Source organism: Aphelocoma coerulescens, unplaced genomic scaffold (assembly GCF_041296385.1).
Source record: "Aphelocoma coerulescens isolate FSJ_1873_10779 unplaced genomic scaffold, UR_Acoe_1.0 HiC_scaffold_75, whole genome shotgun sequence".
Taxonomy (NCBI): Eukaryota; Metazoa; Chordata; class Aves; order Passeriformes; family Corvidae; genus Aphelocoma; species Aphelocoma coerulescens.
In genome coordinates this window covers 450798-478149 of record NW_027184061.1, presented here as the reverse complement: position 1 = coordinate 478149, position 27352 = coordinate 450798, and the positions used below count along the sequence as shown (strand labels likewise).

The 27352-nt window shown below is 53.6% G+C and overlaps 2 protein-coding genes across 2 annotated transcripts in view; one reads left to right on the top strand and one right to left on the bottom strand.

The window, feature by feature from the left end:
• LOC138102424 (uncharacterized) overlaps positions 1–13925 on the bottom strand; it is a gene marked incomplete at both ends in the record, with an annotated part of 102109 nt that extends 88184 nt beyond the window's left edge. The window contains 8 exons of the mRNA XM_069000135.1: positions 380–576; positions 996–1095; positions 1491–1608; positions 2374–2483; positions 3506–3554; positions 4380–4439; positions 4636–5209; positions 13826–13925. Of these exons, the coding sequence (XP_068856236.1) occupies positions 380–576; positions 996–1095; positions 1491–1608; positions 2374–2483; positions 3506–3554; positions 4380–4439; positions 4636–5209; positions 13826–13925 (1308 nt within the window). The remainder of the gene's footprint in view (positions 1–379; positions 577–995; positions 1096–1490; positions 1609–2373; positions 2484–3505; positions 3555–4379; positions 4440–4635; positions 5210–13825) is intronic.
• A 4-nt stretch (positions 13926–13929) lies between these two features.
• LOC138102423 (zinc finger protein 420-like) overlaps positions 13930–27352 on the top strand; it is a gene marked incomplete at its 5' end in the record, with an annotated part of 136050 nt that continues 122627 nt past the window's right edge. Inside the window, 2 exons of the mRNA XM_069000134.1 lie at positions 13930–14558; positions 14727–14937. Of these exons, the coding sequence (XP_068856235.1) occupies positions 13930–14558; positions 14727–14937 (840 nt within the window). The remainder of the gene's footprint in view (positions 14559–14726; positions 14938–27352) is intronic.

Genomic DNA, 27352 nt, shown 5'->3' with positions numbered 1-27352 from the left:
AAACAATCATCTTCATGTTTTAGACAAATTTCCCAGTGAGAAGAGTCAGGGGGAGTTCATCTCGCAGAACCTCTTTCAGAAACTCCTTCAGAAAACTTGTTGAGTTTAGGTGTGGGTTTTGGGGTTGGTCTGGGGTTTTCTGCAAGATTAGAGCTGATGCTCTGGCTTCATGTTTTCAGGTCATCCTCACAGACAGAAGAGCTGCAACAACTTAAAACTCAAAGCAAATTCTGGAGACTGCAGAATATTCATCTGTGCTCAGGCTCCAATCCTCTGGGAATTCCCTTCCCGATGGGCAGAGCCCTCCGGTTCCACCTCCCAGGGCGGGGTCCCACTGTGCTCACAGGCCTCTGCAAACTCTGGGAAATTTGCCTCTTACCATGGCCGCCGTGTGCTCGAAGTAAGGAGGTTCTCCTTCCACCATCTCGATGGTCACAATGCCCAAGGACCAGATGTCCACCTTGGGGCCATAAGGAGAACTGGTCACAACCTCTGGGGCCATCCAGTGAGCAGTGCCCACCATGGAGCTGCACTGCTCCTGCTCAGGGCTGAGCTGAGCGCAGAGGCCAAAATCAGCTGAGGACAGAAACAAACACTGTCTAAGGCAGCTGGAATGAGGAAACCAAGCACAAAGATTGCCCACTCTCAGTCTGAGAATGCAGGGCTGAATCCAGCTGGAAAAGTCCGCAGGGCTGTAGCCAAGGCAAGATGGAAGTGGACCCTTAAAGGAACCCTCAGCTTTCATGCAGTGGCTTTTAGTGATTCCCTTGAAGCTTCAGATTCCAACTCCCACCCCTCTGGAAGGGCCATACCCAGAGCAAAGCCACTGCTGACACCCTGCTCCTCTCCTGAGCTCTCTGCATGGGGCAGCCGCTCTCAGCTGGCAGCAGGGGCCGGGCACCGCCACCAGCAGCACTTGTGGGGCTCTGGCCGTCACTGGGAAGCAGCCCCACAGCCGCAGCCCGGGAGCGCCGTGCCTGACCAGGAACACCCACCCAGCTTGACAGAGCCGTCCGTTGCCAGAAGGATGTTGGAGCTCTTCAGATCTCTGTGGATCACCCGGTTTGAGTGGAGGAAATCCAGGCCCTGCAGACACTGAGAGAGAGCAAGAAACATGAGGGTGGAAATCCATGGCCGGAATACACAATCACACAAGAAAGGACAGTTTAGAATTCTGCCAGCAGCAGCTTTGCTGTGACAGACCAGGAGTGCAGTGCAGACAAGCTCCAGGCAAATGGTTCAAGGCAAAGCTGAGAACAGCAAATCAAATCAAAAAAGACAGAGAGTCCCACAACAGCAGGAAAGAGGATAAGAACAGAGTGGAAGTGCAGTGACACTGGCAGGCCGTTCACTTCAGAGGCTCTTTCTTCTCCAGCTCATAAAAACAACACAGAAACAAAGCTCTGAGCATGGAGCCACTCCTCTTCTCAGGCCCTGCTTGGAAGGAGCATTGTGTCCAAGCCATGGGAAGCACGAGCAGGATCCCTCACCTCCTGACTGACAGCTGCCATCTCTCCTTCAGCCATGCGTGTCTGTCTGACAACGTCCTGCAAAGTTCCTCCATCCATGTATTCCATCACCAGCCAGAGATCTTCATCAACAAGGAAGCTGGAAGAGGCAAACAATGGCGTGGAGATGAACATGCACTGCTCAATTCCCTGATGGAAAAGCCTCGAGTGGAGTTTTGTTTCCAGGTCACTTGTAAATGAGGACAGAATCCGATGCAGAGACATTCCTGCCAGGCTGCACAGTCCTTGGGATCTGCACAGTCTAAAGGAGAAGGAGATGCCTGTGGGAAAGGAGAGGCCTTAGATGGCAAGCAAGTGAAAAATGCAGTTTAGCAACAGCCCAGATCAATGTGGAACCACAACACTTGCCCCCAGCTGGTTCAGCATCTGAACTCAGCAGTTCCACCGTTCCCTCCAGAACAAGGCAACACAACTTCCAGAGTTATCCAGGGCAGGAGGCCGTGCAGCACTTAGGACAAAAGTGGTCAAGTGTTTGGAAAACCTTGCAGAAAGTCCCTTCAGAAACAGGCAAGGCCATTGCAAAATGGGCACATGAGGCGTTTCTGGAAACAAGAACCTGGTCTTCCTGGCATCTGCAGCAATGGAAAAGAGTTGGGAAGGAGAAGCCAAGGGAAATAATTTCTGACAGGGTCTATCAGCACTTGTTGTAAGACCCAGAAAATTGGGTCAGCTTGAAGGAAAAACCAAACCAAAGCAACAAAAGCACACGGAGGGAGTGAGCTGACAGGCTGTTGTTTTGGGAAGCTACGGCCGGGTGAGGCTTTTTCAAAACAGGCTACAGACTACGGATGCCAGGAGAGATTAACGCAGGGCCCGTGCACGGGATAAGAGCTGAAGCACTCACCTGTCCAAAGAGCTGACAATGTTGAGGTTCTTCTTGTCCTTCAGGACCAGGATCTCATTCACAGCTCGTTCCCCGTTCTGCCCTCTGAGACTCATTTTCTTTATGGCCACCTGAAAGGACATTGCAGCCCTTGAACTGCAGGAGTCTGGGGCAGGAGGCCGCAGCAAACACGGAGCGAGTCTTTGTGAAGTGACGGAGCCGGGCTGTGCCAAACTGCCTTGGGATGGGACACCCGGGCTCAGCAAGTGACATTCCCACAGCCCATTTCTCTGCTCGCTGCGGGGCCACTTACAGGACACAGGGCCAGAGACATTTGGCCTTGGAAGCTCTGCAGAAATGGGCCCTCAGCTCTCAGCCTCAAAGCTCTCACAGCATTCTCTGCACCTGCAGTCTTCTCAAACCGCCTTAGTTTACCACCACGCTCATTATCATTCAAACACATTTTGCAAGCAGGAAGTAATTCGCTTCTGTAAAAACAGAGCAAAACAGCCGGGAACCCTTTAGCAATCCTGGGGGATTTGGTCATGATTTCAAACGCAACTGCTCTGTTTGGGATTGCACAACAGAGCAAACACGCACAAACATTGCTCAGATGATCCCTGTCACGGGCTGTCACTGACACCAGACACAAACACAGCTGCAGGGTTTAGGAGAGAGCTTTGCTCTGCACATCCATCTTCTCATTCCTCTCCCTCTCTCTGAGAACAGCTGCAGTAGGACTAAAACCCCAAACTGATCCCAAGAAGGATCGCTCCTTAATTAGGTCTTGAGGTATCCTTTGAAGATGAAATACAGGATGGAAAAACTGCTAAACAGTGTTCCTGTCCGAGGCTGGGATGAAGATAAATTAGGCCTCAGCCTCCACCAGCTGATGCACTGATGTTTTCAGATATGAAGACCAAGCCAGCGTGTCCTGCTCTGACAGACACCGCTGCCCTCCTTGCATTCCTTTGGGCACTTCAGAAGGCTCAAGTCTGTCCCAGCCGTGCTCTGCAGGCTGACACTGCTGTGCCTTCAGAGGAACAGCCTGTGCAGGAAAGCTCTGCTGGCCCCCCAAAGCTGCAGCCACAGCTCCCAGCAGAGGGGAAAGCCCTCGAGAGCTGCCCGACACACTGGGCGTGGTGACACTGACCTCTCCTCCAGTGGCCCTGTCGAGTCCTTTATAAACGGTTCCGAAAGCCCTGGAGACAGAACAGCAGAGAAGAAAGAAGCAGCGCTTTAGGCCCTGGGAGTGAAAGCCAGCCCAGACAGGAGATCTCTGCTGCCTGCAGCATTTACAAAACACCTGGGTGCATCGACCCTTCAAACAGCAGCGCAGCAGCCACCAGCCCTGTGCCACGCAAGGTGTGCGAGAGAAAACTGAGGCCCAACATGAAGGAAAAGGGCTGGAGCAAATCCCAAATGTCCACACTGAATTACTTTAGTCCAAAACCTAGGGTGGGAGTAGGTGTCTAAAGAACTGGAAAAGAATGTATTTCATCCTTTTCCATTTCCTGCCTATGAGCTGCAGGATCCACAAGGGCCCTGCCATCAGGCAGCTGATGCATTTTCCCCCCCAGTGCAGCAGCTCTGTGTCTGTTACTGAATGTACGGGGCTACCTGTGCTGAAAAGGGCACTTATTAGTTCATCTCTGGTTTCTGTTTCTAAACTGTTATGTTGATAATCCTGACCGGTGGATATTTTTGGAAGCAAACTATTTGAAAGGAATCTTCTTGAGAACTGTTTTCTGACAGGCACCAGATGGTGAGCTGCTCTTTCAGGCAATCAAATTCCAGGGACAGAAGCTCTTCCAGGTCCTGCTCCTTGCTGCAGCAGGACACTGCCGGCCTCAGGGGCCTCTGACGGTGCCTTCTGACCACAGTTACCAATTCTGATCAGGACTGAGAGACAGCAGGATCGTGCCCCAGTGTCTGAAGCTGTTTGCAGCTTGCCTGGCTTCTCACTTGATCCTGCACCAGCAAATACCTGGCCCCTGCTTGTGCAGAAGTAACTGCCATGCACTTACCCTTGGCCAACCTGCTCCAGTTCCAGGTATTTCTCGGCAGGCTCCCCCACGCTCACGGTGCTCCCTGAAAGAAACCACATGGAAGACGCTCCCTCCCAGATGGAGACCCCGCCTTGCAGCAGGGCCAAAATGCAGCCCCACTCCCTGGGGCCGGGAGCCCCTTGGTCTCAGCTGGGCAAGGACAATAAATGACTCTGTGACATTCAGCTGCACAGCAAGCCTGGGTGCAGCTGATGCTGAGACACACACGCAGCACCCTGCTCTGGCACACAGCAGCACAGCAGACGTACTCAGCTGCATCAGGCACCACTCCTCTCTGCCCTCTGGCTGCAGGGCTGTGCTGCTGTCAGAACGTTCAGCCCAGGATCCCGCAGCAGAGGGAGGTTCAGTGTCCTCTTCCCAAGCAGAGGGAGGATCCCCGTCCTCTTCCCAAAATTCAGCAGGTTCCAGGTCTTCTTTCCAAGCCACGGCACGTTTGCCGTCCTCTTCCCATGCCGGGAGAATTGCACCATCCTCTTCCCAAGTCCCACGATGTCCTCTGTTCTCATCCCACGCTGGGAGATTTCCGTCGTCCTTGTCCCATGGCACTGGAGCCTCGCTGTCCTCGTCCCACACCGGGTGATGTCCACCATCCTCGTCCCACACCACAGGAGCTTCACTGTTGTATTCCCAAACCGTGGGATGTTTGCCCTCATCTCCCGGGACAGAGGGAAGTTCACCATCATCCCCCAGAACAGCGGGAAGTTCACTGCTGTCTTCCTCCTCTTTGGCCTCCTCTTTGGAAGCAGAGGGAGCCAGAGGAGGAGCTGATGCTGCTTTTGTGCCCTGTGGACAGATGGTAGCGTGAGGGACAGGAAGTTCTCTCTCAGTTATCGCCTTATTTATCCTCAGCTACACATCCAGCTGCACTAAGCAGAAATGGGATTCGGAGCTGTTCAAACTAGGAAGGGGCTAAAGTCGACATTGCCACTTATTGCTGGGCATTCCATATTCCACCGTGGCTAAAGCCAGCAAGCAATCTTCTGCCTGCAAAACCAGACCTGCAGCTCTTCAAAAGCTCTTCAGCAGAGAAGGAGAAAAGTGCCAGGGATCCCTTTGCTGCTGCTGCTGCTGCTGCAAAGACACTGGAAGGAACTTTCCTTCAGCCTCCCAGGCTGGCGCTCGACTGCCACACGCCAAGCTCACAACTCTCTGCACAATTCCGACCATCAAAGGTTCCTTTCCCACTCACCGAAGGAGGAGCTGCTCGGGATCCACGCGTGAGGTGCCCTGCAATGGGACAGGGAACACGAACCAGATGCTATTAGGAAAAACCTGCCCGTGGTGGGAACTCCCACGGAGCAAGGACACTCCGAGAGAGCATTTTGCTTCCACAACATCCCTCCAGGAGCCACAGTCCCTTCACACAGCAAGCAAGAGAACAGCACAGAATCCTGGGCTGTGTCAGCCCTTGGCTGCAGCAGCCAACGCAGGGAGTTCCAGGCTCCGCTGGCACAGACTCTGCGCTTGAGGGAACAGAACCCCCCCGGCTCCATTGCAAATGCTGTGCACGCCCCGCTGGCTGCAGACACCCCCTTTTTCAGCTGCAGCTGCTGGCAGGAGCTCTCCCAAACCAGCGGTGTCTTAATGGCAATTTGGTTACAAAGGCAGCTCAGTGCCAGTGGGAGAACAGAAAGCACACAGCAAGCCCGAAGGCACCGACGCTGCAGCCAGGGAAAACCTCGACTTACGTGCCAAGTGGGCTAAAAAATACCCCGAATAAGCCACAGAGTACAGAGTGCAAACTGCAGCAACCGCTTGCTGGATCATTTTGGCCGTGCTGCACACGTGGCAGACTGTACCCCTGCAAGCACAGAAGGACACCCGGCAGGGGCTGGGCTGGCTGCTGAGAATGCCTCGGGCAGGAGGATCCTCCGGCAACCAGCGGGCGCCCAGAGCCGCTCTGGACACTGAGGGCTCCGTGCCCACAGCAACGGGAACACGGCGAGGACGCGGCAGCGTTCCCGTGACATCACAGCAGCAGCTCCCGCAAGAACCGCCTGGAAGGTTCTCCTCTGTCACAAAGGAGCACAAAGGATCCTCCCGGGGCACAGCCTGTTGCTCAAAGCATCCAAGAGGAACCCAGAAAATGCAGCAGACCAGGACAGCCCATAGCCAAGCCTGAACAACGAAATCAAAGCCATGCACTGATGCTCCGAATTAGGGGCGGGAGTAGCGAGGCTGCAGGGCTTGCCAAGGAGCCGGAGGCAGCCAACACGCAGGGCTGGGCAAGTCGGGCCGGGAGCAGCGGAGAGCTTTGTTTCCCTTCCCAGCTGAATGGCGGCTCGGGCCGGGCCCGTTCCAGGGCTGTTCCTCAGCTGCGGCTTTCCCCTCACGCAGCCCGGGGGGCGCTGGGAGCGCGGGGCGAGGCTGGGCCGTGTGCAGAGCCCGCCCCTCGCTGCGATTGGGCGGTGCTGCCGTCAGTCGTGGTTCTGGCGCGCTGATTGGTCGGAGCGGGGAGCAGCCCGGGCCCGGAGCCGCCGGCAGGGCGGCCGTGGCGCAGCAGAGGCGCCATTGGCGGAGCGTCTGTGCGGGCCCGGGAGCGGCGGCGGCGGCCGGAGCCCGGTGAGGCGGCGGCGGAGCTCGGAGGCGGCCCCAGCGCAGGTGGGAGCCGCGCTCGGTTCTGGCGGGGCTCGGCGCTGGCTGCGGGCGGAGGGGGCGGCAGGGGGCTGGGGCGGGTTCGTTGTGCCGTGTGGGCGCCGTGTTCGCCCTGGCGTGAGGGCGCTGCGGGAGCGGCTGCCCGCGCTCTCCTTGCCGCTGCTGCCTCGGCAGGAGCCGGTGCCGGAGCAGCGCTGGCTCGTCCCGGCTGCTGTGGGTAGGACAGAGGTGGCTGCCCCGTCGGCGGGAGTGTGCGGGAAAGTTCCCGTGGCCAGAGGTTTGTGTCCCCAGAGGAGCCGGAGGAGTCCTGTAAAAGGAACTTTATTCCTGGAGCAAGGGAGAGGCCACGGGGCATTTCCCGTGGGCTCTGTCCAAGTGTTGGAGGACGCAGCCTCCTTTTTATGCCGATTTCCCCGGCCGCATCTCCGTGTCCCTTTTCCCCCTGGCTGAGGTCCTTGGAAGGTACAGACTTCCCGATGCGCCTGCTGCATGTGCCCCTTAATGTGCACCCCCACTTTGTATAACATCCGATATTCATGGCTCTGTTAAGTCTTTGTTTCCTTTGTTCTCTGTTTCACCACTTTTCCTTGGCCATCACTTTGTCAAGAGCACTTTGAGTCCTTTAATTTTCCAATACCTCCTGGTCCTCCCGCTGAAAGAGGATCTGATGCCATCCCAGGGTGAAATGTGGCGTTGCTCATGGGAGTGGATTGGTGGGTGAGAAGGTCAGGAGCTGGAGCTGTGGGCTTGGTTATGATTTGGAGGACAGCTTGTAATCTAATGATGCATGGAAATGATCTGTGGGTTCTCTGGCACCTGGTATGAATTTGTTTGGGTTCCCAGGGGCTGCTCCATGGTGTGGTAGGATTTGTTCTGGTGGCCGTTCATCTTGTCCCCATTTTTGGGTGCTCCCAAAAATGCCAGGGATGCATCCATTGACCGCTTTTCTCGGATTAAATCATCACATCCTTGGATTCCCAAGTGATTTCGCTGAACTTCTGGCAGCAAAAGCAGCGCAGTGGTCAAACCCACCCTGTATAACACAGACAGTGCCAGCAGATGTTGGAGTGGGGAGAGGGATGATTCCCCCCCGCTTTTTTGAGTGAAGTTCTCCCAACATTCTCCGTTTGCTGTTTTCCTTTGCAGCTTCAGGGATTTCTGTTGCAGAGTCCGAGATGCTCAGTGTGGGCTCTGCCTTTAGCGATGCAAATTCCGTCTGTGCAGGGAGGCAGAGCTTGGGGTGAGGGGCAGAGGGAATCAGCCCAATTCCTCTGGCAGGCAAGGAGAGCTGGGACATTGTGCACACTTCCCCCAGCAGAGATAATTTGCATTTCTAAAGCTCCTCTGCTGGCTGCCTGGAAGGAAGCTTCTCTTCCAGGGCAGCCATCAGGTGACTCACAAGTGGCCCCCAAAAGCGGCTTTTTTTTCCCTTTTTTTTTTTTTCATGTTTTTTAACTGTTTATGAGGAAAAGGGTCAGTTTTAATGCTCTTCCAGTTTTGCAAAATGCAGCCTACAGGTGAACATCGAAAAACCCATTCCAAAATTCTGCCATCACTAACAGCCATGCACACACATACACAAAAATGCCTCAAAGCAATAAAGATTTTTGCTACTTCTCCTCGGACTAAAAATTGACTCTCACACCTTTAGCCCAAACCCAACTGACAATATCAAAGTAGGACTATTAAGAAAAAACATTCTAATGGTGTAATCTTGTCACAGAAACTGCAGGATGACCAAAAACTCTCCAACTACCTTTTTAGTGTTAGAGGATCAAGGCATTACTTTATTCTGGCCAGGATGTGCAACAGAAATCATTTCATGCCCACATAGCCCGGGTATGCAGAGAAAATCATCCCATGGCACACGAGTTTTACTCAATTTTTCCTCAACTTGATGCAGTCTAAAGCCATCGAAATCCGTAGGTTTAATGTTCATTGGTTCCAAGTTGGGTAGTTCTTAGTATTTGGTTTCCTGTTGGCCCCGGATTGCTTGGCCTCTGATGTTCATTAGGTCCACACTCCTTGATTTCCTTCTCAGCCTTTTCCAGAGCAGGGGTCTCCAGCTGTGCCGGGGGCAGTGTCTGGGGTAGCTGTTCCTTGATGTTTTCTGATGGGCGTTGATGTTCTGTTGATGGGCGTTATCTTTTGGGTATCTTTTGGGCTATTCCCAGTCTGTTGAGATGTTAAGCTCATCTCTGTTGAGTGGTGTAACATCCCTTAAGAAACACTTTAAAATTCCTTTCGCCAAGACAGAGGCAAACCAAGCCTGAGTAGAGAAATAAACTTTTAAAACACTTCTGAACTTGGTCTATTTTCCAGCAATCGAATCCCGCCCAGCCCAGAGTGTGAGTGTAACTGAGAGCCAGAGTGGAATTCTCCCGCTGTCTCCCGCAGCAGCTGTGGCGAGTGCAGGCACAGAAAGCTCTGGAGCTCGCCCGGTGCCAGCGAGGATTGGCCCCCAGTGCCTGGAGATGCCAGAGGAGGTGCCCAGCCAGACAATTTCAGCAGAGGATCTGTGGGCAGCCCCCGGGGCTTGCCCCGCTGTGGAGCCCTGGCTGCTGCTGCGGCCCCTTCTGTGCAGGGGCAGTGGCGGCCTGGCCTGCTCCTCCTGCAGCCGGGGAGTGCAAATCCGCGGGGCTTCCGAGAGCTTGAGGCGAGGCTGAGGGGTCCCCCCGTGTTCAGCTGTGCTGGCGGCTGTTTCTGTGCTCGGGGACACTTGGAATGGGCCACGCCCTTGGCCACCAGTGGTGCTTCTTTGCACTCCTCAGGCAAGACCCGATGTCCTGGTTGGATGCTGTGGGCAGCAAAGTCCCAAGGCAGGGTCTGTGCCAGCCGAGCTTCCTGTGGAAGAGCTTTCAGAAGAGACAGGATTCTGGCCACAGACTGCTTGAAACAGACATCCCTTATCTCCACCCCCACTAAGTCGAGAATCCCCAGGGTGAGGAATTGAAACATCAGTTCCAGGGGAGATAATTGAATATCTGGCCTGGGTCTGGCTCTTCTTCTTGCCAAAGCCAATGGCAGCAGCCGTACCCGTGGCATCTTGGTTTCTCTCAGCAGCTTCAGAAGGTGTTTCTTTATTTCCCCATTCATTCTTTCCACCCGACCCGAACTCTGGGGGTGCCAGGGCGTTTGGAGGTCCCACTGTGTTCCTAAAGCAGCCAGAACGGCCTGAAGGATCTTTCCTGTAAAATGAGTTCCCCTGTCTGAGTCTATTGCTTCCACAATCCCGTATCTTGGAATTGTTTGTTCCAAACATGCCTTAAGAACTGATGCAGGGATTGCTGAAGCAGTCGGAAATGCTTCTGCCCCGCTGTGAGCTGCCATGCTGTTAGCAGAAGATATTGAAGCCTTCCTGCTCAGGGCATTTCAGTGCCAGGCTCTTCCAGGCACCCCCAGCTCGGCCCTTTGAGCTGAGCATGCGGGCGCTGAGCTGCGCTTTGTCTCCTTCCCTTTCCTTAAGAGCAGCGTGTCTTGTCACTCTTTTCCCTTCTGCTGCCCTTGAAGCCCCATCCCTAAACACCTTTTCTCCCTCAGGCCAGGGAATGTCTGGTCAATCTCTGCTAGGCCGGCTCTGGAGCTCTGTCACTTGACTGCAGCCATGGGTTTCTTGCCAGCCCCGTGTCCAGGGCCGTTCAAACAGGAGGCTGGGTTCAACCCTTGCCCTGTCCTCAACTCTGAATCCTCCTGTTCCATCCAACAAGTTTCATTCTGTAAGAACCCAGCGCTGCTCATCCATTTAGAGGCTCCTTTGGTTAACAAAGCTTTACCTTGATGCCAGGCTGGAACAATGAGAGATTCTGCTGCTGTCAGTTTTCAGGCCTCAGTTCCCATTAAAGCCGGGGCTGCACAATTCTGCAGACAATGAGGCCACTCTCTGGCCACTGGGTGAAACATTTGAGCCCAGGAGTTCCTTTGGCATGGCCCTGATTAACGTCCACATGCAATTCAAATGGTTTTTCCCTGTGTGGGAGGGCCAGGGCAGGAGGCTCAGTTAATCTGCTTTTGAAGCCTTGAAAATTGTGCTTTCCTTCTGGTGTCCATGATGGGGTTTCTTGCCTGGCAGGAGAGGAGAGTTGTAGGCAGAGATGCCTGGCTCCAGAAGCGCTGCCTTTAGCAGCAGGGACTCAGTAAGAGGCTGTAACCCCTTCCTTGCCTCCCTTGGAAGAGGGTATTGGTTTTAGATACCACTTGTCCTGGATGCTTCAGAGGAACTTGGAGAGGCTCCATATCTGATTTTCCCTATTTCCCTGGGGCTGCCCACACTTCTGGGTTCCCTTCAGCAGAGGCCTTCGCAGACATCTGACACAAAGGTCCAGCAGCATTAGCCTCTGTATCTCCTTTTACAATATGAATTTGCATTCCCACTTCAGCCACCAAATGCCTTCCCAGTAAATTATAATCACAATTAGGAACAAACAGAAATTGATGCGTTTCAAACCCATCCCCCACATCTACTGATAGTTGTTGAATAAAACACACCTGCCAATCTTTCCCACTTATTCCCTGAATAATCAAGGAACTTCTTGACAATTTCCCCCCTTAGGTGTCAGATTCGGAGTGGATCGAGAGGCCCCTGTGTCCATCAGGAGCGGCCTCGTCTCGATCCAGACGCGCCCTGAATGTTCTCAAGGGCTCTGGTGCGGTGGGTCCCTGGTTTGCTGGGAGCTCTGCCAGCCCTGACAATCCATGTCCATGTGGGGTGGACTTGCTGGTGCTGAGGGTGCTGCTGTCTGTGCTTGCAGTGTCCTTCTGGCCTGCAGATGGACCCCTGATTCCTTGCCAGGGGCTGTTTGGGTGGGCTCTGCCGTGCCGAGGAGGGCAATGCCTGTGCCAGGTGCTTGTGGCCGCCGCCGTCCCCTGGGTGCTGGGGCCCCCTTGGGCCCTGCGGTTCATCCCTGGGGGGCTGTAGAAACTCTGCCATGGCCTTTGCCTTCACCTTGGCCTTTTGCTCATCCCTTCTTGCATTGCCCTGCTGAGCCTTTCTGGCCAAGTGCTGCAGGGGCTTCTTGTGCCTCTCCTGCAGCCCCCTCAGTGCCTGTGGGTGCTCATCCTCTGACAGCTGCTGAGCTTTCTGCAAAATCATTCGTTTCTCCAGTGACCCAAACAAGATCGATAAAAGAAAATCCTGATCCTTCCACATCCCGCAGCCTCCTGGGGGCCGGGGGCCACTGCCGGCCCTGCCCGGGGGGTGTTGGGGTCGGGCAGTGCCCGACGCTGAGCCCCGGCTGCCCCACAGCCCCGGGCCAGCCCTGTCCTGCTGCTCCCCACCACAGAGAAACACCCTTATCCTGAGCTTCTTTGTTTCCCAGTTCTGGAAACCAGGGATACGGAAGATCTGGATCAGCTGGCAAATGTTGAGGATAAGATGGTGCTGAAGAGCATCCCAGTCCTCACTTTTTTCTCTTCCTCTTTTTCATCTTCCTTTTCCTTTCTTATCACATAGATTCCTCTGCTGCTGTTTGCCTTAACCATATTCCTGCACACTCCCTTCAACCAATCCCTTCCCAGCACACCAACACCATCCGTCCCCTGTTGCTGAGACCCCTTCTCGACTTCCCTTTTTCCCCCTGCTGGGTGTCCATGTCCTTAATTAGCTCTGGGAGAATGTGCAAACTACCTCAGCATTGTCCCCTTTTGATTAGGAAACGATGTCCATGGTTCTGTTCAGGCTTTGTTGTTGTTCTGGAAGTTGAGGAATTGAGCAGGAGCTTGGCTGAGCAGCAGTGTGTGTCAGTCAGTGCCATTTTGGGGAGCTGCTGGTTTGTGCTGTCACTTGCTTGTGTGCAAGTGCGTGTGGCTGTGTCCGAGCAGATTCAGAGCATGTGTTTGTAAGGAGGCGTTGGTGTTGTTGGTTCGCTGGGGGTGCCCGGTTTTCGGGACATCCCCCCTGGAGCAGGGTGTCCCCCCTTGGTGCAGGCGCGGCCCTCAGGCAGCGCTCAGCCAATCAGAAGGCGCGGCGCTGGTGACTCAGCAGTTGCCAGGCAGAGCCGCAGCGCCCGGCGCTCCCCAGCTGGAGCCCACGTGTGGCCCGGCCTTGGCGCCCCCCGCCAGGGGAATTTGGGGAGGTGGGAGGGGGGGAGCGCCAAGGCCGGGCCGGGCCGTGCTGTGCTGGCAGAAGTGGCTGCGGCGGGGGCCGAGTGCGGGCAGGAGCGGCCGAGAGCCCAGCGCTGCCCCAGCCCGAGCTGCCGCAGCTGCATCGCTGCTCGTGCTGTGCGATCCGAGAGCTCTGGGGGGCAGAGCGAGCCAGGGCTGGGTGCTGGGCCTGGGGGGAGCAGGAGAAAGGCTGGAGGAGCAGGGCTGGAGACCAGAATGGTGAAACGATGCCCGTGGGAGCAGCAGGTGGGATTCTGCAGAAGAAGGAGTAGTGTGAGGAAGAGGACCGTGAGGAAGAGTAGGGATTCAGGAGGAGGAGGAGGAGGATCAGGACGAGGAGGCACCCCAAGGTTCCAGCACTCGCTGTATCTGCAGCCTCCCCCCAGCCCCAGGAGCGTTGTCCCCCCCCATCCAGCAGGTGAGCAGGGAGGGGGATCCACGATGTTCCGGGGGGTGAATCTTGGTGTTTCTGAGGTTTCTTGGTTTCCATGTTGGTGCTTTGGTTTTTTTGTGGGGGCTGAATGTGTTTATATTTTTGAGGAGGTTTTGTCTGAATCTTGATGTTTTGGGTGTTTTGTGTCTATGTCTTGATGTTTGTGGGACTTTTGGTCTGAATCTTGGTGTTTTGGCGGTTTTTACAGACACAAGATGCCCGGCGATGGACCAGGGCAGGAGGAGCCCCCAGCCCATGGCGCTCCCCCCTTGTTTTTTCCCCCCAAACCAGGATTTGTCATTCCCAAGGTGTGGCCGGATGGAGGAGGACGAAAAGCCCCGGAGATGCCGCACGAGGAGGGGCTGCAAACGCAGCCCAGAGAGATCCAAGGCGGAAAGAGCCCCCCTGTGCCGGGAAGGTAGCCTGAGATCGCGGGGTAGCTTGGAGGTGGGGGAGAAGCCTCAGGGCGGGGAGAAGCCCCAGAACTGCTTGGAATGTGGGAAGGGCTTCAGCTACAACTCCCATCTGAGGGTACACCAGATGATCCACTCTGGGGAACGGCCCTATGAGTGTGGGGAGTGTGGGAAGAGGTTTCAGACCAGCTCCGATCTCCTCAGACATCAGCGCATTCACACGGATGAGAGGCCCTTCCGCTGCCCCGACTGCGGGAAGGGCTTCAAGCAAAACTCCGCCCTCGTCACCCACCGGCGCATCCACACCGGGGAGAGGCCCTACGAGTGTTCTGAGTGTGGGAAGAGGTTTCAGACCAGCTCCGATCTCCTCAAACATCAGGGCGTTCACACAGATGAGAGGCCCTTCCGGTGCCCTGACTGCGGGAAGGGCTTCAAACACAACTTCACCCTCATCAGGCACCAGCACATCCACACTGGGGAGAGGCCCTACGAGTGTCCCCAGTGTGGGGAGAGCTTCGGGTGGAGCTCCACCCTGAGGGCACACCAGCGCATCCACACCGGGGAGAGGCCCTACGAGTGTTCTGAGTGTGGGAAGAGGTTTCGGAGGAGCTCCGATCTCCTCAGACATGAGCCCATTCACATGCATGAGAGGCCCTTCCGCTGCCCCGACTGCAGGAAGGGCTTCAATCAAAACTCCCACCTCATCATCCACCAGCGCACCCACACCGGGGAGAGGCCGTATGAGTGTTCCGAGTGTGGAAAGAGGTTTCAGACCAGCTCCAGTCTTCTCGAACATCAGCACATTCACACGGATGAGAGGCCCTTCCGCTGCCCCGACTGCGGGAAGGGCTTCAAACGCAACTACACCCTCACCCTCCACCGGTGCATCCACACCAGGGAGAGGCCCTACGAGTGTCCCCAGTGTGGGAAGAGCTTCTCCAGCAGCTCAAACTTGACCCAACACCAACGGAGGCACCGCTAAGGGAAGCCCTGCGAGTGCCCCGAGTGCAGGAAGAGCTTCGTGCGCTGCTCCAGCTCCATCCCCCGTGGGAGGATCGGCGTTGGATGATCCCCAGTGACCCCCGTGGGGCAGAGCCCTGGTGACCCCCGTTCCGGGTGATCCTCGCTGGGTGGGGGGAAGGTGTTGGAGAGATTTCTTTGCCTTCTCCTTGTGGTGCTGGGATTTGGTTGGTAATAAATTCCCTCCCTGTGCCCAGGCTGGCTCTGTTGTGCCCCTGGTGGTGCTCTAACACTGTCCTCATCATTAATTGTGTTCTTCCCTGATGAGGGAGACGTTCAGATTTTTTCTAGGAGAAAAAACAAGGCGAATGTGACTTCATGCTTCTCAGCCTCCTGGTAGGTGTTTATTAATTGTTATCTAAGGAGTACAAGCTCCTGGCATGGCTTAGACATAGCACAGAGCAGACAATGCAGCAAGAAAACAACTTATCAAGATTTCACAGCCTTTTTACAGGTAAATTACCCCATGAAAGCTTAAAACACAAGATATTTTCACTTTTTTACCCATGTCCTAAGTTTCTAAGTTCCTAAGTCACGTAGACAGGAACTGCGGAATTCTGTATCCAATCATCCCAAACCACTATTGCTGCAAAATATGGAGTTAGTGAAGAAGGAGAAAGAAGCTTTTAACTACAACTTATTCTGCATTTTGAGGTTTTCTACTTCTATCTCTTTACTATGCAAATAGACCTAAAAACTAAATTTTTCACCCTGTGCTAATATCACGCAGTATTCTGTCACCTAATTCACACCATAGCAGATTCAAATTCTTCCCAGAGGCTAGGCAAATTTTCCCATGGACAAAGGTCAAAGCCAGTACTGTCCAGGGGGGCAAAACCTTTCAAAACAGGCAGAGAAATATTCTCTGCATTCTAGGTTCCCATACATTTGATGACTCATAGGTTTTTTTTTCCCTTTGCTTTCTGCCAGGTAGGAGCAGCTGTGTACTTGGTAATCAGCTTACTCTGCCTTTGCTTAACCACTGCGCTCTCGCTGTGTTCTGGCTGAGGGGGGAAATGCTGCATTTTTCTGCTGTTTGTTTTCTGTGTTCAGTCTACAAAAGCCAGTTTTACCCAGCCCTTGAAACAGCCAGAATATTTAAATAGAGCATCGAAGTAAAAGGAGGGCTGTAGAGCTGATGTAAATAATCCTTTCCCCCCCTCTGTGGTCACTTTCTCTGAACATGGTAATTCTGGACAGTATTGTAAGAGCACAGAGGCAACAAAAGCAGGTGGTTACTGTAGTTTCAGTAAATGAAGCCAGTTTTACTTGGCTGAAGGTGTTTTCTAATTTCTGTCCTCTTGCCTGATATTCATGAAGGGCCTTTCTGAGCGCACTGAAGTCCTGACTGTTTCCATGTAACATTTGATCTCTTTTACCTATAAAAGCACAGGGACTGTCTCTGATGTTTTTAAGTACATCCTTAAGCCCAGGGTTTTATTGCCACTGTGGCTGACTCAGGTCTGTGGAGGAGCACAAGCACTTTCCTTATGCTTTGTCCAGAGAAGCTGGGGCTGCCCCCGGATCCCTGGCAGTGTCCATGGCCAGGCTGGGTGGGGCTGGGAGCAGCCTGGGGTAGTGGGAGGTGTCCCTGCCCAGGGCAGGGGTGGCACTGGATGGGCTTTAAGGTCCCCCCAGCCCAGTGCATGATTCTGTAATTGAGTGATCAACAGCACCTGTAGCTGTGGGCAGAGCTGGGTTCACTTGAAGTTCAGGAAACAAAGCAGCAGCCACAGCTTCCTCGTGCCCAGCCGGGGCTGTGCTGCGGGAAATTAACGGGAATTGCAGAGGAAGTGATTCAATGCCATTTCCAGGGAGCTGCAGTATGTCTGTGGTCATGTGGGGGGATGATGGTGAGGATGAACCTGTGTTATGATCAAACAGACACTTGAAGATGCGAAAGGGGTTCAGTTTGCTGTTATTTCATTAAATGAGCATCTGTTGCAGCCTTGTGATTTTAAAGCTGACTTTACAGTGCTTAAATCTGGATTTTCTTTGCAAATGCCATAAAGCAAACCTGTCTCCTTGTCCATCTGGGGCTTCTTCTGTTGTGAGATTTTAATGCCTTTTGTGTAAAACTTGCTGTGTCCTGCCCTAATACCTTGCCAGGTCTGTGGCAGCTGATTTGGTGGCTGTGAATAGCTGTGATCCGAAATGGAATTCCTGTCACTCAAGGGCTTCAGGAGGAAGATTACTCAGCAGCAGCCTCCCCTGCACCAGGATGAAGGACCTGCACAAACTTCTGCCAAACAGAAATTGCAGGAGATGGCCTTTGCAGTATCTGCAACAGTTTCTTTTGCTCAGTGTTTAATACTGAAGCCTGAAAAGGGCAGAAGGGTTTTTGCAGAGCGTAAGGGCTGCCAGTGGAATCCCCAGGCGGGTCTGTGCATTCTGTCATTGCCAAATGCACGTGGACGTGCTTTGTTCCCGTTCCTGGTGTTGTGGAGCAGAGTTTGACAGAAATGATCTATTTTAGTGTGTGCACATAAGTGCAGGTACCAGTCAGTGTTCAGGGAGAGGGCTAAAAATTACAGCTTAAATCTTTGATTTAAACTCCATGGAAGTTTCATGAAACTTTCATGGCTTTCTGAGAGCAGAACTGCAAAATGCTTGAAAAACAAAGTGCGAGACAAGTTTAGTGGTTGAGGTTTGTTAAATTCTTCTTTCCACACCCCTGTGCCTTGTTCTGAACCTCCTGTCAGGAGTTTGGCATCAGGGAAGACAAAGGTGACATTTTACAAGGTCTCTGACTCTCAGGAGATGTGGCCAGTGGGGCTCTGGGGTTTGTTGTGTTTGTGTTCTTTTTTCTTTTCCCAGCCCTTATCTCCCGGCTGCCTGATGGCAGGAATTTACTGCAGAGCTCCGAGCCCTGCCCTGCTGGCCCAGGCACAACCTGGAGTAACACTTTAAACCCTGAGGAGCTCTGTAGTAGTTGGCAGATTCTTGTGGAAGAGGATTTTTGTGCAGAAGCCATGCCCAAAAATATTTTTCAACTTTTAAAAAAGCATTCATTATAAATTCAGGTGTTTTAATCAGAACTGGTGTTTACTGTGGCATCACTGCAGTGTTTCCTCTCTGGAACTGCTGAGGTTTTTAGCTCATGGCTTGAGTTCTTCAGTTTGGGGAAGCAGAAAGCCTTTGGCTGATATTTTTTAGTTACTTTGGTAGCTGAAGAGTGTGTGTACATATCCACACAAATACATACACTTAATAGATATAGGAAAAGCAGCATTTGGTTGGAGCACTAAGCATCTGTTGTGCTTCAAATTCAATCAGCAACTCACCATCTTCGTAAGAACACCCAGGACTGTTCACAGTGAGTGAGTATTTAATTTTATGAAGGTGCACACCTGGGGTGTGTGTGGGCATGTGAATCCAGGACTTACTTGGACTTTGCTAATTGTGTGCTCCTCATACTGTGTTAAACCCCAGAGATTTTAGTATTGCTCTGTACTGTGCATCGTGACTTTGGCATTTCTGAGCTGTTCATTTTGGCAGTAGTGCTGGTTTTTGATCATTTTTTCAGTATTTGAATTGGCACCTAGAACCAAGAGGAATAAACAATCCCAACTATTTTAAACTACAGCTATGATTTGTTTTTTAAGATTGGATGAAAGTCAGCTTAAACCTCCTTTGTGCCAACACTGGAATAGCAAGTAAGAAAAGAATTACCCTTTATAAAACAGTGACTGTAAAGAATCTGCAAGTGAATTGTTTTGATTAATTGGTACCACCTTGAGCTGATGGGACTTTGTATTAAAATTGATTCCTTACTGTAGGGAACAGATTTTTCCTTGATAGGTGTTGTTGTGACTGCAGCAGTGCTTTTGCTTTAGAAAATTGTCTGTGTCGTTGTCTTTCATGCTCTCTGTAAAATGCCAGCATAATTTGGTGTTAATCCACCTGGATTTTTTCTTATTTTCTTGCTCCATAAGAAAAGACAGAGCAACTGGAATGGTGATAAACACGGGAGAGGTGATGGGAGGTGGGAGCAGGGAGCTGGAGCAGGACAGGCAGAGCCCGTGGGGTTGATGCCTCCTCAGGGAGTTCGCTGGTGATAAAACGTTTGGAGGAGTGGCTGATCCCCTGAGGGCTGTGCAGCTTCAGAGGGACCTGGACAGGTGGGAGAGATGGGCAGAGAGGAACCTTTGGAAATCCCACAGAGGCAAAGGCACATCCTGCACCTGGGGAGGAACAACCCCAGGCAGCAGCACAGGCTGGGGCGACCCGTGGGAAGCAGCTCTGTGGAGAAGGGCTGGGGTGCTGGGGCAGGAGTGTGTATGAGTCCAGGGGTGGAATTTCAGAAATCAGGTGTCCTGTCTGAGACTGAAGGCTTTGGAGAGCTGCAAAGACAGCCAGAACAGTTGCAGCTATAAAAGCCAACAGAGAACAGTTCTTGTGGTACAGAGAATGAGTGTTAAAGGCAGGATAGGAAATAATGTGAATTAGGGAAAAGAGATGGCCCTGGTCTCCTCTGTAGGTATAAGCCTACACTAATTTTGGTTGTTTTGAGTTTTCCACCCAGATCTTCCCCTATGTCAAAATTTGGCTTTAAGAAATGCCGTTTTTACCTCTGGCTAGAAGCCAAGTGGACACTTGTGAGAGAAACTGGTGCCAGGACAGGAAAATCCCACCGAGGGCTGCTATTTCCAGTTGAAAGGTTGGTTAGACTCAAACACTGAGGAGGCTTTACGCAGTCTGTGGGGAGGGAAAGGAATGATTCAACAGTGTTTCCAGTGAAGAAAGTTATTAACTGTTCCTGGCCTTGTCCCTTCATCTTGGGGGAGCAGCTTTTCAAATCCAAGCAGGCCAAACCTGAGCAGCTCATCTAAGCCAGGTGGCATGAAAGGAACTTCGGTGTGCAGAAGAAAATAAGTTTTGTCTCTGGGCGAACAGCTCGGTGCAGGGTTTATCTGCGGCTCTGCGCTCCCGCGGAGCCCGAGAGCAGCCGGGTGCTGATAACTATCAAAGAGAGCTGGGGCCGGGTCAGGCAGCCTGTTCCTAACCCAAAATACAGCATTTAGCCCAGATGAGAACCTGAGATGGGGCTTTGGGATCGCAGCCTGTGATCATTGTGTCTTGTACAGCACTCCTGAGATATTCAGAATTTGTGCTTTTGCTGCTGAGCCTGATTCCCGGCAGGCTGGGGCCGGGTGGAGCAGGGAATGCTGAGGGGGCCAGGACTCCAAGGCTGTTTGGGAATTCCTGTTCAACCCTGCCAGCCTGGCCTGGAGCTGCACACCCCAATCCTCACACGCTGAAATGAATCAAAGCTGTTTAGTCTGACTGAGCAACCAGCATTCCTGGGGTCAAATAAAAATTCTCTGTGAAGCAGATGCAGCAGTTCAGCCCTAAGTGCCCAGCTTGCTTCAGGTCTCCAGAGCTCACTTTTTTGTGCAACATCAGCTTTTGAAAAGTCAAAAAGAGAAAAGTAATTAATAGATAATAACTAGATTCATAAAAAATCAAGACACTGAAATAACACAGTTTTATTCCCGATACCCAGCAGGCAAAAGTTTTTTAAGGATCTGCTGGAGCTTCAGCTGTTTTCCTACTTAGTCCTGCCAAGGATGTGTCCAAACCCTAAATATGTTCGTCTGCAAAAGGGTGACACAGGGTTTTTCCTGTTGTTAAGACCTGGAAGACTTTGAGGTTTATAAATATAAGGGGGAGTAATTGCAAGTTGCTGTACTGTATTTATATTGGTGCTTTAATAAGTAGTAAGTCATTTAATAAGTAATAAAGTAATAAAATTACAGATGGACATGATAGGAAAATAACTTGCTGCAGGAAAAATTCCTCAGGACAGCTGGTTATTCCAAATATCTACCGCTGTAATTGAGTAAGGAGAAATGGACAACAAGCCATGTCTGATTACCAACATGCTGATGTTGTGCTCTCTTCCCCAGTCTGCTCTCAAAAGATCTGGGACTGACAAAGATGAAGGAATTTGAAGAGCTGTTCTGGTTATTTCAGAGAAAGTTTAAAATGGAGAAGGGATTGGGGTGATTAGGAGGCTCTCATTACCCATCATTTTCAGTGCTGCCTTTTGTAGCAAAAATGACAAATGTGCCCTGTTGGTGTTGTGTTGGTGTTTAGATTTTCTGAGTCCCTCAGCCCTGAGCTGGGTTCCCATCCTGGTGGAACTGTCCTGCCTGGTGCTTGCAGGATGCCCTGGAACAAACCCTCTGCCCCACCATCCACAACGAGCAGAAGGGCATGAGGACAGTGCTGCGAGGATGGGCAAGGAGGGGCACTTTGCTTGGGGAGAGTGGGGCAGGAGAGGCCTTCAGTGGCCTGGCAGAGATACTCCGAGTTTTTGTTGGTTTCCATACAACAAAAGGCTTCCCCTTCCCTCAGACATACGGAGTGATGCTCTTTGCCGGCTCCTCCTTTCTCTCCTGCCTTCCTTTGCCTGCTCTTTTTCCCTCCCAGTGTTTCCCTTTGCCCAGGGCAGCTCCCAGCCATAGACCCTCCCCTGATGTTTTTTTTTCCCCAATCCAGGGGCTAAAGCAGCCCTGGATGAAGTTGTGGAGGCTGGCAGTGAAATGTCACTGTAAGATCTTGCTCCATTTGGGTTTCAGCCCCTTCAGAGCTTTGCCTTCAAGGGCAGGAACATCTTTTCCTCGCTGGGAACTGGAATTCCAGCCCATTGCAGTGTGTGCCATGGATCCCAGAGGGGCATTCCCGAGGCTCCCAGGCTGCTGGTCCTGCCGTGCCTCCCAAGGGAGCTGTGCAGGGCCAGGGGACAAGGTCCAGTAGCTGGGAGGGCTCCCAGAGTAGACAGCAAAGGCTGCTTTGCTGCACATTCTCCAGCTGGAAGCAGAGGGAAGAAGGGAAGGGAGTCCCTGACAGAATCCCGGCATGCTTGTGGCTGGAAGGGACCCTGCCCATGGGTTAGGATGCCAAGAGGGAGAGACACCTGTGCCCCAGGGAAGGTGCAAGTGAGACCATATGAGGGCAACAAACGGATTTTATTGGACATGCATTTTATTGAACAACGAATGGGAGGGATGGGATTTTAGAGGATGTGTGGATATGTATTTTAATTTGATATTCTTCTTATTACTATTTCCTATTTCCTCTTCTTCATCTAAGTCTTCTTCTTTTCCTTCTTTTTAATTAGTTCTACTACTCTTGCTTCTTCTTCTTTGTCTTACTCTTATTCTTCTTATTACTATTTTAATTTTTCTTCTTATTTACTACTACTATTTCTTCTTCTTTATCATATTCTTCTTATTCTAATTAATCTTATTCACTTGTTATGCTTATTCTTTTCTTTTTCATATTCTTATTGCTTACTACTATTTCTTCTTCCTCTTCTTCTTCTTCTTCTTCTTCCTATGCTCTTATTATTCTTATTCAACTTACTATTTTTATTAATATTCTATTCCTTTTTCTTCTTCCTCCTATTTACTACTGCTATTTCTTCGTCATCACAATATTCCTATTCCTATTCTTTTTTCCTGTATGAGGAGTTTTTCTTAATTTTTGTTTGGTTTTTTTTTTTTTTAACCCATTACTATTTCTTAAAGTCAACTTGCATTTGTTGAGTCAATGTCCTGCAGCCATGTCCGTTGCCTTTGGTGCCACCAGGGGAGGTTCAGATTCAATATCTGAAGCAGTTTTTCCTTGGCAGAGGCGTGAGGCACTGGAAGAAGTTTTCCAGGGCGGTGGTGGAGTCCTTGTCTCTGCAGTGTTCAGGAGCTGTGCAGATGTGGCCCTCGGGGACGCGGTTTCGGGGCGACGCTGGCTCTGCCAGGGTGCCAGTGGCAGCGGGTGCCCGGCAGGGTCTCTTGGTGACTCTCTGGGCTTCCCCGCCGAGCGCGCCGGCACCGAGCGCGCTCCACGGGCGCTGCTTGGGGCCGGCCACGCCGGTGACTTTGGGCACCGGGGAGACGCCCCCGGCACGGCCCAAAGCAGCCGGGGCAGCTCAGGCTGCGGGGCCCGTCCAGGCCGAGGCCGCCCCGGGCCGGGCGGGCGCTACTCCCGCGTCCGCGGCGCCAGGCAGCGGCAGCGGAACAGCGCCCGCAGCGCCCGCAGCGCCCGCCTGAGGCGGCCGGGCCGCTTGCTGGGGGCAGCCGGCTGGGCAGCCGAGGGGCCGCGGGGGCTGCGCGGGGCAGGCCCCGGCTCCTGCCAGGCCAGCACAGGACAAGCTGCGGGTCCCGTGGCGGCTCGGCCTCGCAGGGCAAAAAGCGAGGCACAGAGCGGCTGCCGTGCCCGGCGCTCGGCCCAGGCCTCCCGAGGGACGGGCGCCGGGAGCCCGTCTGCCGCAAGAGCTGCCAGGCTTCGGCGCCCGCCTTCTTCGCGCAGCTCGAGGACGCCGAGTCCGTCCCAGGCGGCGGCCTTCGGCAGCGAGGGCGGGACCCCGAAGCTGAAGATGCACGTGTATTGCCAGGTGCTCCGTGTGAGGTCTCTGTCGCTGCCATCTTCCTCTATGGAAACCTCTCGGTAGATGTACTCTTCCCACTCATTGAGCTCTGCGTGGCACGGCTCTGGCTCGATGCCGTCATCCCCGTCAGAGGGGTCTTGGGAGCTGCTGACCTCTCCTTGGGACAGCTCTGGCTTTGCTGCACCTTGGCACTCTTGGGACAGCTCAAGCTGGGTGTGGTATTGGCAGTCTTCATTGTCTCCAGCTGAGGTCCGCTCCTCGCTCCCTTTCCCTGCCAGGAGTGACCCCCTGTCTGCCTCCTGGCCCCTCACCCTTCCTTCGCCCTGCTGGGACAGCTTTGGGTCATTCCCCTCTTCTTTGCCTTGGGGCAGCTCCTGGATTTTCACTCTCTGTTCCCACTGGTAGAGCAGTTGCTGTGCCCCATCTCCCCACTGCACGCTCACACCCATCTTCCACGGGTTCAGCCCTTGGTGACTCCACACTCCGCACAGGGACACGTCCTGCACTGGCCCTGCTGGTACCCACTGGGACAACTCACGGCCTGTCGCCTCTTCCCACAGGCGAAGCTCTTGGGGCCGAGTGTCTCTCCCCTGGCAAGGCTCCTCATCCATGCCAGGTTTCCTCTCCGCCTCCTTGATGACAAAGGGCCCCTGCTCCTCTTCAGTGTCTCTCTGGGGCCTGACTGAGGCACTCTCTGCCCCCACCAAGTGCCAGCTGAGGGTCTGGTCTTGCAGCCCACTGGGCACAGGGGTGGCTGGCTGGGAGGAGTTGGGGTTTGCCTTGTCCTCTTCCATCTCTGAGGTCCTGTAGCACAGAAGGATCACGGGAGCTGCTTCCTTCTGCGAGAGTGGCTCTCACTGGACTGGGCACTCCAAGGTTCTGTGCCCCTTAGATACCCTCGGCCAGGGCTCTGTGATGTCACAAGGGTCTCTGGGCACCCCCATGTTCCGCATGGCCAAGGGCCCTGACATCACGCACCTGTGTCCCAAAGGGCTGTACCCGGCGCCAAGCCTGCACTGAGCAGGCCCTGGACTTGGGCACTTGTAGCCCCTGGCCTCTGTGAGGCTTTGGCCACGGTCCCACTCAACAGCCCAATCCCCACACTGCAGAGCCCTGGCTTTGGCGGGTGGGCTACTCAGGGCATGAGCCATTGGCCAGATGGCCGCAGCCAGGGACTTGGGGGCATTGGCTCCATGTGCAGCTGCAGGCCGGGGACGAGGGGTGTCCCTCAGGGCTCTGCCTTGGCCCTGGGGCTCTTTAGTGGTGTCCCCGATGACACAGGCAGGGGCTCGAGCTCCCCCTCAGCACGTTTGCAGGGGACGGGCAGCTGAGCGTGGCAGGGGCACCATGGCCGGATTTGGCCGTGCACAGGGACCTGGGCAAGCCTGAGAAGTGGCACAACGAGAACCTTACGAGGCCTCACAAGGCCAAGTGCCGGGTGCTGCACCTGGCCTGGGGTGATCCCCAAGTCCCGGATTCATCCAGGCCGGAAGAGACCTTCATATCCCTCAGTTTGGCGCTGCCTCCGTGGCCGCTCCCAGCACCTCCAGAAGCAGCACTGGCTGGGCCTTGGGGTTTCTGGTGCCCTTGCCCACTTCCAGCAGGGCTGGTGTAGTGGGTTGAGCCTGAGTTGATGGACAGTCTTTTAGACTAATGATGCTTCTCACAATTTACATCTTTAGACCATACGGAAAGCCGGGAATTCCTTTTGTTCCAACTTGCCTGCCGGAAGATGGAAGGGGGCCTTGGAGGCTCCGGGCCCCGCCGGGTCAGGGCCCCTGCACCCCCTCCTTTCCCAACGCCGCAGCACAGACCCTGTGTCACTGCTGGGGGGGAACTGTCCCAGAGCCGCAGGCAGCTAAAGCCAGCCATGGAGTGCCACACAGCTAAACCCATCCGGCGCGGCTCCCTGGCACCGGCGGGTCCCTCTCCTCTCCACGCGGGGCCGGCGGAGCCAGCGGGAGCCGGCGGAGCCTCCTGTCTGCAGCCAGCACACTCCGCGCTGAACTGAAGAGGACACCACGCAGCCAGCAGCACAAAGGGAGCCAGGCTTTCTCCACCGTAGAGCCCGAACAAGAACACTCTTCAACGTGGCGGCTTTGGAGCCAGAGAGAAGAGAAAGTGAGTCCTGTGGGACGGAGCTGGAAATGGCGACGGGAGAAAAGAGGGCGGGGCCGCGATTCTCGTGCGCAGCTTAAAAAACTTCCTGCAGGCCGTGGTAAGAAACTGTAATATCACAAACTGTTTGTCTCTTTGATCCATTTGGAGTACATGGAGGGATGGAAAGTTCACCTGTGGCCCATGAAACTTATGAAAAGTGCCTATGCCAGGCTATATAGAAGTATTGAGAGGCTTTTAGAGACCTCCTGTCACAAAAAAAAACCCCTTTGTGTTCAGGCCAAAGTAATTCATCCTTAAAAAGATTAATAACCCCATGTGATGGCCCCTGTCTGGCAGTGTGAAGGAACGGTGAGATTTTTCAGGGCAGAGATGTTTTACACCACAGCAGATTGTTTCTTTCCGGGCGGGTCTGCTGTTGGTGGCACTTTGGGAACCACGTGATGCAGAAGAAAACCCTTTTTTCCTTAAGCATAACAAATAGACTTTTCAAGAACTGCAACACTGACTAAAATCCCATGTAATGTTATCCTTTCTGCGAGTTGGGTAAAAGGAGGGAAGTGCTGGAAGAGAGGGGAAGTTTGCTTGAATTTCTTGTTATTTCTTTTTACTTTTAATTCTGTTGGTAATAAAATTTTTCTTTGTACAGCAACTGTTTAAGTTTGAACCTGTTTTGCCTTGCAGCTCTCTAGTTTTCCTCAATATTTTCTTATTTTCCCCTTATGAAAAATAACAGATTTCGTGTGCTTGATGCTCAGCTGCGTCAAACCACGACAGGCAGAGCCCTGGTGTCCCCCGTCTGAGTGATCCATGTTTGGATCCAGTGTCCTGGGTTTGCATGGCCAGGCTTTGGAAATAGGGGGCCTCCAGGGGTGGCTTCCATCAGCAGCTTCCAGAAGCTTCCCCCGTGTCCGGCTCCTGTTCCGCCCCGCCCCTGAAGGCGAGGGTAACCCAGGGTCTGGTTCATGGCTCCCCTGGGGCAGATTAGAGTGAAACAACAGTGAAAGATCTGTGTTTATAAATATATCTCTGTAGGGTTTATTTCAGAACAGTTTGGTTGCTGTGTGAAGGGGGTTTGGAGCCCTTTTGGTTACCATCTCCAGTAATATTAAAAGCATAAAAGTAACACTTAGGAAACGTGTAAGGGCAAAGAAAGTATGAGAGTAGAAGGATACTCAAGAGATCGGCCTAGAAGCGTAGGCAGCTTCGGCTTGGAGTGTTCTGAGAGAAGTGAGCTGCCCTCGTGAGAGGGGAGTGGATTGAGGGCACTGGGGAGGCACTGGGAGGGCACTGGGAGCGACTGGGAATGGAGCGCGCGGCACTGGGAGGCCGAGTCCAGCACGGGGCACTCGGCGCTGCGGGTCTGCCTGGCAACTGATGAGTCATCAGAGAGACGCGCTCTGATTGGCTGAGGGGCTGAGGGCTGGGATGGACACGCGCGGGGGCACTGGGAGAGACTGGGATGGACTGGGAGAGACTGGGATGGACTGGGAGAGACTGGGATGGACTGGGATGGACTGGGATGGACTGGGATGGACTGGGAGAGACTGGGAGAGACTGGGATGGACTGGGATGGACTGGGACACCTCAGGGGAACCTGGAAGGACAAGAGGCCCCGGGGATGGGCACCAGGGGGGCTGAGGGGCTCCAGGCTCATCCCCAGGGCAGGGCCCGAGGGGACTCGCTCTGCCCGACGTTCTGCACCTCTGCGGGCCGCGAGCAACGGGGCAACGATGTCGCGGTGGTGCCGGCAGAGCCTGTCCGCCAGAGCCCGTTTGTACCCCAGTCTGGCTGGATGGCTGTTCCAGCACTGCGCCTGTTTCTCCCCACACGGGCTGTCCCCCACAAACAGCCCCACATC